At 47.6% G+C, this 10,804-nt stretch overlaps 1 protein-coding gene across 1 annotated transcript; it reads left to right on the plus strand.

Annotated features, from left to right (window-relative positions):
• The first annotated feature begins 277 nt into the window (after positions 1-277).
• Positions 278-1,338, plus strand: LOC124684652 (probable E3 ubiquitin-protein ligase ATL44). The gene has a single exon (XM_047218922.1). It carries the CDS (start codon positions 359-361, stop codon positions 1,031-1,033), a length of 675 nt encoding a protein of 224 aa, XP_047074878.1. The 5' UTR covers positions 278-358; the 3' UTR covers positions 1,034-1,338.
• The last annotated feature ends 9,466 nt before the right edge of the window (positions 1,339-10,804 follow it).

Below are 10,804 nucleotides of genomic sequence, written 5' to 3' on the forward strand. Positions count from 1 at the left end.
CACTAGGTCTATCCCTCACTCGATCGCCAGTTTCTTTCTACCGCTTGCTTTCCACGTAACCAGTGTCAAATCAAAATGAGCCAGACTTGCCACCCGCGCGTGCAAGAAGAAAATGAGCCAGACTTGCCACCCGCGCGTGCAAGAAGAAACATCCTAAAGTGGCACGAGCCTACCACCACCACGTACGTTGGCCCACTGCTCCTTCCACCACCATGACCTCCGGCCGGCCATGGCTACTGCTATAAAGATCCACCAGCTCCGTCCCAGCGGGCACACACACCCTCACCCTTGGTCAGAGTGAAAGCCCAGGTAGACACACAGATCGCAGTCCAAAAACACATACAAACACACCAACACCATGCGCGCCCCAGCGAGCCTCCTCCTGCACCGCACGGCCGCCGGCGAGACGTCCTCCTCGATGGCACCGCGTTCTACTCCGGAGCAGCAGCAGCAGCAGCAGCAGCAGCAGCAGCAGCAGACGGCGCCGGCGGGGATGGCGGTGGACTCAAACATGGTGGTGATCCTGGCGTCACTTCTCTGTGCGCTCGTCTGCGTCCTCGGCCTCGCTCTCGTTTCCCGCTGCGCGTGCCGACGACGTCGCACCTCAAGCTCCGACCACTCGCCTCCTCCGCCCAAGGGGCTCAGGAAGAAGGCCATCGACGCCCTCCCCACCGTCTTGTTCGCTATCTCACCGGACTCGTCATCAACGTCAGCACCGTCGACGACGGCATGGTGTTTGGCATCCGAGTGCGCGATATGCCTCACGGAGTTCGCGGATGGGGAGAGCGTGCGCGTGCTCCCGGGATGCGGCCACGGGTTCCACGGCGCGTGCGTCGACGCCTGGCTCCGGACAAGCGCCAGCTGCCCCTCCTGCCGCGCCGCCATCTCCGGCGCCGAGCCGGCCAGGAGGACGGCGCCTGTGGAGCCGACGGTGGTCGTCGTGGTGGCCAGCGGGGGCAGCAGGTGCGGGAGGTGCGGCGAGCTGGCGGCGCCGGCTGGGAGCGGTGCTGGGGACTGCACCTTCTTGCCTTAGCTTATCTTCTCTTCGTCTTCCAATGTTTTCTTTGTTTTAGTTTCTGCTAGGCTGCCTACTTAGGTTGTCTTGTCTTAATTAGCACTGTATATTAGTACTGCACTACTCTTGATCAACTCAGGTTTGTAGCAGTCATGCATTCCATGATACTTAGTTCATCAGGTTTGTATAGTTACAATTTTTGTTCGTCGCTTTATTCCATTCCTGCTTTTCGTTCTTAGGTCGCTGTAGATCGTACTGGGACGACAAGCAGTTTTGTAGCTCGGACGTGAAGTACAAAAAATTGTCACAATTTAATTTGGCTATACTATATGTTTCTCCTACTACACCTGTCTGATGAGACGTTCAAAGGAGCACCAGTGCAAGCAACCCTGAATATATTTCTATTCCTTCGATCTCTGTTAGTGACATTCGTCGCTCCTCTTCATCAACATCCTTGATCAAATCGTTCAGCGTTTCGAGTGGGAATAATAGCGTAAGTTTGGTCTTGTGAACACCAAAGGGGTACGGTGGAATCTGCATACTGTCGTATTCAATTTGTATTGTGTGCTTTGATCTGAACTGAACTCTGACCGCTTGCAGCGTATACCTACTAAGGCTCTTAATTTAGTCTCCATCAGAATCGATTCGCTGTTCAACATGATAGCTGCTCGACTGATGGAGATCGATCCAAGGACGACCAGAGTGGAACGATAGCTCTCATCATGGGTGTGTCATGCGATTGCGAGCTGTTGGGTTATAAACATTTGTTTGGTCAACAACTTCTGCAACGCAATATGTAATTAATTATTAAAGTGTATGTGTAGTTAAACTGCTTTTGGAACGAACAGAATCTATAGTTTTCTTGTGCTTAATTATATTATTTGCTTTTGTTGATGATGTTAATTTTTTAACTAACCCTTTCCATCAATTCGAACCGTTAGAAAACCTAGCTAGTGCATCAACTGTACATAGTGGAGACATGTGTATGGGCAACTTATTTTTTTTCGAAATGGAAGCATAGCCCCAGCCTCTGCATTCACACAGCATTTCTTTATTAAATTATTCGCAAAGCCTTACAAGGGAGATACAAAGATCAACTCGAAGCCACCTTTCCAGCGACAACTCGCTATACCTACAAGAGCGATGAAGGTGGTGACCATGAACAGGCCATTACCCCGACCATACACCAACACACATCATCTAAAACTGAATGCCTCCCCAAGCCACCCATTGGCAGGTGAGAAGCACAACCGGTTAAGCAGCACTCGAGCGCACACCATTGCACACGTCACGAAGTTTCTACCTCTGTCTTCCTCGCACCCATCTCCAAGAGGGATCACCGCATTGACCTTGCTAGACCTGCCATCAACGCCACCATGACGCCTAACAGCACCACCATCCCGTGCATGCTCTTCGTCCCGCATCCAACACCGATACTCCGCTGCGCCACGCCACCGAGACTCACCATCTCCTACGCGGTAGATGAACACCACACCACCGCATCCCACCACCGTCCAGCAGCTGCTCCAAAAACGATGCCCCAATAGGTAGAGCGACGCATAGAGCGCCGCCATCATCCGATCCGGGAGACCCAGATCTAGGGTTTCCCCCAGAGCAGCACGAGTGAGTAGACACAGACTGCGACGGCGATGCCTTCAAGAAGGTAATGACGCATGACGTCACCATCGCCCGCCACGACGAGGGTCGGAGCACGATTATCACCGGCAACCGCGCATTCCCAACTCGTTGCTAGGACTAGATGTGAGATCATGATATCGTCACAACCAGCCCCAATCTGGCCGACCACCTCCGACGGAGAAGATGGGCACCACCGCCATGCCTAGAGCAGCTGCCCTAGGATTCCTCACGATGCAAGAGAGGCCCGATAGCGCCTCCCTGCCGACGGTGTCGCCACCTGCAAATCCGCGCCATGGCTGCCGCCTCCCCGCAACGCTGCATCAGGGAAAGCCTGGCGGATCGCCGCCGCCGTGCCCATCGGTCCGCAGCCGAGGAGAGTCCGCCGCCACCGCCACACCACCAAGGCTTTGCCTGGCAGTGCCTCGGGCGGCGGCGGCGGGAGAGGAGGGCACCGATGGGAAGACGAGGAGGAGCGCCGGCGGCCGCCCTGGCGCGGCGCGGCGCCGCCGCGCGGGGGCGAGAGGGTTAGGTCGTATGGGCAAATTATGACCAAACGGAAACCATGCGGAGCCTGATCGGCCATTGATGCGCCAAAACAGGAAAGTCAGGTGTTTACACGACTGATACGTCGACATACTAGAGGGGCCGGGAATGATGGGCATATGTGTGGGAAGAACATGGAAATGAAAACTGTTTTTGGCAAAGCTAACTCTGAGGATAAGATCATCGTGTACAAGAAGATAAAGATAGACACATACTCTGCATCTCTCCTATCTAGAAATCTGGACTGCACTTTTCCCCTTTACCTGTACAGTCCTGTCCCAGAGATTTCACCCTTTTCTTTCTTTCCAAGATTCATAATCCGGTGATTGAGATGCCTACAATTGATGTTGGGGGCGCCTCGCCTGGGATACGGTCCATATATGTACTATAGTATGGTCAAATCAACGCTAGCTAGCTCCTGGGCATGTGATCCATCGAAGACACACTTGCTTCCCATCCTAGGATCCACACACGTGCAAAATATGATCTCGTTTCGTTAAACTATGCCATGCCGAGGTCATTTCCCACCTCATTTCCCCTAAAATTCATAGAACTCCGGACGTGATAGCCCTCTCTGTGAAGGGTTTTTCAAAATAATTGTCGTATCCCAGTTTTAACAAACGGAATAGTCACTATGACATATAAAATGATGTCACGGGGCTCCGTGGGATTTTTGGACTTCGTTCAAATTGTCATCTGGCCAAAACAGGACCCCCGGGACATGCGGTATCGCCGTACCGGGCGTGCGGGTGCACCCATTCATGAACAAACTAAATGGACAAAAATTAGCACATATAATGATGCATCGTAGAACTTAAAACAATTTTTCCGGAATTTCTGGAGCGACAGATAGTTCACCCCTAGTTCAAATCTGTCACTTTCCAGCGGATTCGATGGGACACCGCCGGAGGCCGCATGGGTTCCCAAAATGCTAACGAGTCCACATGTCTTGTGATAGGTGGTGCGTAGGTGGTCTACTATCATCGCATGGAGGTTTCATGTCATACTAAAATACGCCCCATGTAGCTGCTTCACAAATAAAAACCGTTTGGGCACGCTAAAAATGAAAAGATGGTCGTCCGTAGGTCGGATTAGAAATGCGCGTCCGGGGTCTTGCTTCCCATCCTAGGGCCCACACACGTGCCAAATATGATCTCGTTTCGGCAAACTATGCCACACCGAGGCCATTTCCCACCTCATTTCACCTCAAATCCATAGAACTCCGGGCGTGATAGCCCTTTTCATGAAGGGTTTTTAAAAATAATTTCCGTATCCCAGTTTTGACAAACGGAATAGTTACTATGACATATAAAATGACGCCACCCGGCTCTGTGGGATTTTTTGACTTCGTTCAAAAAGCCATCTGGCCAAAACAGGGCCACCGGGACATGCGGTATCGCCGTACCGGGTGTGCGGGTGCACCCATTCGCGAACAAACTAAACGGACAGAAATTAGCACATATAATGATGCATCGTTGAACTAAAAACAATTTTTCCGGAATTTCTGGAGCGACGGATAGTTGACCCCTAGTTCAAATCCGGTCGGTTTCAGGCGGATACGGCGGGACACCGCCGGAAGCCGCATGGGTTCCCAAAAAGCTAACGCGTGCACATGTCATGTGATAGGTGGTGCGTAGGTGGTCTACTATCATCGCACGGAGGTTTCACTTCATACTAAAATGCGCCCCATGTAGCTGCTTGACAAATAAAAACCGTTTGGGCACGCTAAAAATGAAAAGATGGCCGACCGTGGATCGGATTTGAAATGCGCGTCCGGGGTCTTACTTCCCATCCTAGGGCCCACACACGTGCCAAATATTACCTTGTTTCGGCAAACTATGACATGCCGAGGCCGTTTCCCACCTCATTTTCGATAAAGTCGACCAAATTTAAACTAGAGGTACTTGATCTAATGCTCATGATTTTTGGGTAAGTTAACTTTGTAGGTTCAAAAGATGATATGGATTTCATATTTGTATTCCTCTCATTTTTCTGATCAATTTAGACATATTATTTGCCAAATTCGCATTTACTGATATTAATTATTCCTTATTAAATAAAAAACAAAAATAAAATCATTTAATTGTTTTCAAATTCTATATTATTATTATTTATATATTCATTTTTGTTTACTTAAATAATTGTTTAGAATTTAAAAATATAGAGGTGTGACATGGTCAAAGGGTTAATATGATAGATATGGTAATATTAACATCAAGGTGTCATTTCTTTCAGGGAAGCTCATCCGAAGAGAACCAAGAAGTTAAGCGTGCCGGGGCGGGAGTAGTGTGAGGATGGGTGACCAACTGGGAAGTGTGACCATAAGTTCAATTTGACCTAAGATTAAGTGTACTAAGTGTGATTGTGAAAGATTAACAAGTTAAAAAGTAGAAGAAGAAAAGTGAAAAAAAAATTCAAATTTTTTTTTTCAATTTTATTTTTAAATATTTTTTTGAAAATAAATTTGAAAATTTTGAAATACTATGCCGACGGTTTTACCGTCGGCACAACAATCTATGCCGACGGCCAGTCTGTGCCGATGGTGATCGGGCAGTCCCCAACAAGAACTATGCCGACGGCCTTCTGGGCTGTGCCGACGGCTGGCGGCCGTCGGCATACTCCATCTCTCCCGTAGTGCAAGCTACATTTTTCCCATTCCGATGGTGACTCGCTAGAATCTACCATGTACTTTTTCACTAGGCAGTACGAAACTAAAGCGGCCTAACTTGCTAGCGGTGCAAGCAAAATATTCAAAATTGGCCAAATACCGCGCGCATGGGCCAGCACACTTGCCAACGGCCCCACCCTCATTCCCACTACATAAAAGTCCACCTTGTCATTTGTCACCCCTTCGAACATTTCACCAAGGATTCTAATTTAACAAAAAGAAATCTCCACATTTTATATCACATGCAAACAGTTGCACAAACATTTTGGATCATGTAACGAATCAGACGAACTGGTCTCCTATATCTCATTTCCAACATTGCAATGGTTTCATCCATTTTTCTGGTGGTCGATGATCATGGTTGGCCGTCCCAGCATTGATCAACAATGAATTTCACATGTTTTTATCCCTGCTAAAAAACGATAAGTCACGGTGCTATTCTAGACACAATTAAGGTGGTTTCCTTTCGCGGAAGCCTTTTCACAGTGCACAGTCTCAAATCTCCTGACCTGAGCTAGATAGTGCCGAAAATTGACAACCAAAGAGACGTCTTTTGAAATTCTTTATGCTAGCCAGATTTTCGCTGATACATGTTCATCTTCGATTGGGGAGTTGTCCAAGATTACATGCCTCATGCTTGTGCCGCGAGGTCGGCCCCCCATGGAGTAGTATTTTTGAACGTAACGCCAATGGCCTCAATTTGTAATTCCTGATTAAACAATAGCACTTTTTAACCTTTTATTTAGTCTTGACCAAAAAGCATATAGTATCCAGTTATATCTTTCTATCCATCCTGGCAGGGAGTCACACTATCTTTCGATCAAAAGATTAAGATGCCATAGATAGGCATATCCACAACTACAACGTTTTCCCTGTGGGATCGATTAGCGGACGCAATGAAATTGTTTTTTCTGAGTTTTCGCCGAGAAAAGCACAAATGTTCCCCACTGAATTTTTCATTTCATCTGACGAAGAAAGGTACATGGAGAGAGGGAGACAACACCTAACGCAGGGGGAGAGCTCAATCATACACAGGAACAACACAACACAACACAACATGGAAGGCATATGTCACGAACACGTAGTGATCATCCAGCTCGCCACCACCGGTACCGATCTTGTCGAAGGTGAAGGTCTTCAGCCCGCCGTCAGCCTTGGAGTGTTTGTCGATGGAGGTGGACAGACACGTACTCGCCAAGGTCTTCGGTGGGGCACACTTTTGCCGGGAGGCTATCATCGCAACACGTGGCACTGGGATGGAGTCGAGCCCATTGTCGACAACCAGATGGACAATTGCGCCAGGGAACATGCAGTGAGAGAACGTCTCCCTCATTGCCACCACGAGCGTCCCAAAAGGCAGCCGGATCCGGTCACCCACCTTCTAATTTAGCGGGTCACACCCGAGAACGCATGCCGAGGCCACCTTCTTCTTTAGCGCGACACACCTACTCCAAGGCGACCATACACTTTGCACCAGAGAAGAGATCGGTGGCCACCCTAATGAAGGCACATCGCAACCTGTCGAGCGCATTGATCACGTCGGGAGGGAGCTCTAGAGCCCCCATGGAAAAGGTGGGAAACGTGTCCAGAAGGACGTTCCAGAGAACCAGACAGCCATGGGAAGAGAACAACACGACATGCCAACCCGACAAATACTTGACGACCTTGGCGATGAGAGGGCGCCAATGCAGTTAGGCGGAGCATCTCGACCGAGAGGGGGACACCGAGATAAATTTGGCGAAATCCCTCCACCTAGCACTACAACACTTCTTGGATGTTGATAGCGGTTGAAGGGCTTGATTATTTCCCAGCAACTACGCCAAAAAGAATCTTGTTATGTTGGGACTCCAAGTGCAGAGTGTTGTATTAAGGGGTATCTTCTCCACAAGGATGACTTGAGAGTTTATGTCGACCTCTCGGGGAACTGGATGGCAGAGTATCCTCCTCTCTATTATTCAAGCAATTCCGCAAGTAAAATAAATGCATTGTGTCCCCAAATCCACCATGTGGTTGCCAAGCACAAGGTTTCACGATAAATAACACAAGTAGCAATAAAACAAGTAGTAAACTAATCTCGATAAGATAACTAAACAAAAATTGTAAAGAGGTTGATTGTTTTTGGTGTTTTGGACGCAAATAAGAAAATCAAATATTTTTGTATTTTCAGATTAAAATAGTGCATCAAATAGAAAACAATGTAAATGCAAGATAAATGTGTTTCTTATGATAAATAGTAGACCGGGGTTCATGTGTTCACTTGACTATTCGCTCATAAATTTGTGGTGAACAAAAATCAATTCATAAATTAGATATGAAGGTACAAATAATACTATATATAAGATCGGAATTAATATGGACATCACGTCCTAACATAGAGATAATGTAACACACCTCTCTTATACTCCACAAGAAAGAAACTTTACCAATCTTGTATTAAAAATTAACAGAGCATAGCAATAAGTACTTTGACATGATGTTTGAATACCAAATATGCTACCTTGAACAAACAACATCATCATTGATGTCACATAATGAACATAGCACATGCATTCACTTTTGTTAAGCTTCATGCACTAGCCACTTGAACCAAAAGTCCGAACTGATGGAAAGGGCTAGACAATCTACTTGTACACTTCACAACACCCCCACTCGCGTGTGACGGGAGAAGAGAAATTCAACACGTGAAAGAAGAAGAGCACACCGAAACAGCGGTGGCTAAAGAGGGGGGCAACCGCAATTTTTAGGCTTAATTGCGAAAACCATGTAAGAGGGGGGCAACAACAATTTTTAGGCTTAATTACGAAAACCATGTGAAAGCCAGGATTTGAACTCAAAACCTGGGGCTCTGATACCATGTTAAGCTTCATGCACTAGCCACTTGAACCAAAAGTCCGAACTGATGGAAAGGGCTAGACAATCTACTTGTACACTTCACAACAACTTTATGCCTAGTGAGGTAGCAAAAGAAAGGTAAAAATCATAATAGATCATGAACATATTGTCACTATCCAATCACTAACACCATGCTACCACATCTAACACACACATCACCCCACACACGCTCTTCCATAGATGACTGATTAGAACATAAACTTAAGAACGGGGTACATAATATGCATCTATGAATACATCTCACAATATAATAAGATCAAATTTCATAAAACAATATCATTAAAAAGGATCCACCACGTAGGTATTACAAATATGACCATAATCATGGTAGGCAACACATATGGCACTAAGTACTATGAAGAACATGAGAGAAATAGATCAAGTCGCTGCCACAAACCCATAGTCCAGAGGTGGACTACTCTCTCTTGGTCATGGTGATGACGATGAAGACGTAGGAGAAGGTGGAGATCCCTCCTACGATGATCCTGACGGAGTTTGCCCCTCCAATCTTCTCTGCAGCAGCCTCTGTTTTGGTGTTTCTATCTTTCTGCGGCGCTCTCCTCCCGAAAACTCTTCGGGGTCATATATATAGTGGGTTTTAGGAAATAAGTCGGTTCGCGAAAGAATTAGGGCAAACAGACGATCGATGGCTGAACGAATGTGGGTGGCGCGGCCAAATTTTGGGTTGCGCCACCTGTGCTCTTTCGGCCCTCGGACCTCTCCAGGCGTGCTTCAAAATTCCATGGTGTTCCTCCCGATGAAAAAAATGACATTCCAAAAATTTCAGGTCGATTTGACTCTGTATAGGTTCCTGAAAGTGAAAGATACGCGAAACGGGGTTTTCCTGTTCTGCAAGTTATAAACCAAATAAAATAGATCATTGGTAAATCCCCATAAATCAATGTAAACTAAGGTATTATCATCATATGTGTTGCAAATATGTGGGAATTCAATATGATAAAGGTCGGGTGTGACATTTATGGGCACCAGCGTGCTTTTGCTGAAGCTAATGCAGAGCCTAGTTGCGTGCTCAAACTGTTGGAGTAGAAGGTGCATGCGCCACACCAAGCACGCGCCGTAGCCGGCGCTAGCACTGAATCCACTTGCCTGGAATGCCATCGAGGAGGACGAGGGAGCTCAAGGAGGTGAGAGCCTTGCTAAGGGACTTGACGGAGAGCAAGTTTGTTGGGACACCGGCCGGAAGGATCCCAGTGAGAGGACGCCCGTCTTCGAGTAATGCTACACATACGCGCAAATTCTCTACGGATCGCACCTACGGACAGACGTGGCTTCAAGTTTTGCAGGTCATGGCCCTGAAATCGTGGAAAGCAAAACCAACCGGACCAACCCTGTGCATCCACCTCAGTCCGTAGAACTGCTCCGTAAGCAAAATTCCGTAGGTCTAGGATTACTGCCCGTCTTCTTTAGCTGGAGGACGACATGACCACGAATGAAAATTTTCAAACCGGCGAAGCACGCCGGGGTGGACCGAATCCCACAAAGTTAAATTGGAAAAGAGGGTATATACTATTATATGGTACCTCCTTTACAAATTTTCTTCACGCTAAAAAAGAAGAGCAGCACCGCGAATTTTATTTATTTTTGGAGTAAAAGCTATAAAGTATAACAAAGTACAAGTGATTGAACAAGTAAAGCTTGTCTCATTTTTCACAGGCACACACTTGTTTGTTGGTCCTAACTAGACGTTTAATCAGGGCAACATTGTTCGCGTCCACCACAGTGTCACTTGGCAACATTGCTCGCAAAGCAAAGGGAGCCTGAGTTACCACGCGTGCAAGAAGAGTGGCTGGCTCCTTTCACTACCTGTCAGTGGGCCCGCTGCTCCTTCCACCACCATGACATTGAATTGAACCCACGCGCGCGCTGGCATCGCATCGCAGCGGACACAAACGAACACACACGCATACCATTACCAAAGCTCAGCCCAGCTAGATACAGAGTCGCCGAGTCGATCGACCAAGACCATACAAACCATGCGCGCGCGCGCCGGCGAGCCTCCTCCTGCACCGAACGGCCGCCGTCGCCGC

Source organism: Lolium rigidum, chromosome 1 (assembly GCF_022539505.1).
Source record: "Lolium rigidum isolate FL_2022 chromosome 1, APGP_CSIRO_Lrig_0.1, whole genome shotgun sequence".
NCBI classification, from domain to species: domain Eukaryota; kingdom Viridiplantae; phylum Streptophyta; class Magnoliopsida; order Poales; family Poaceae; genus Lolium; species Lolium rigidum.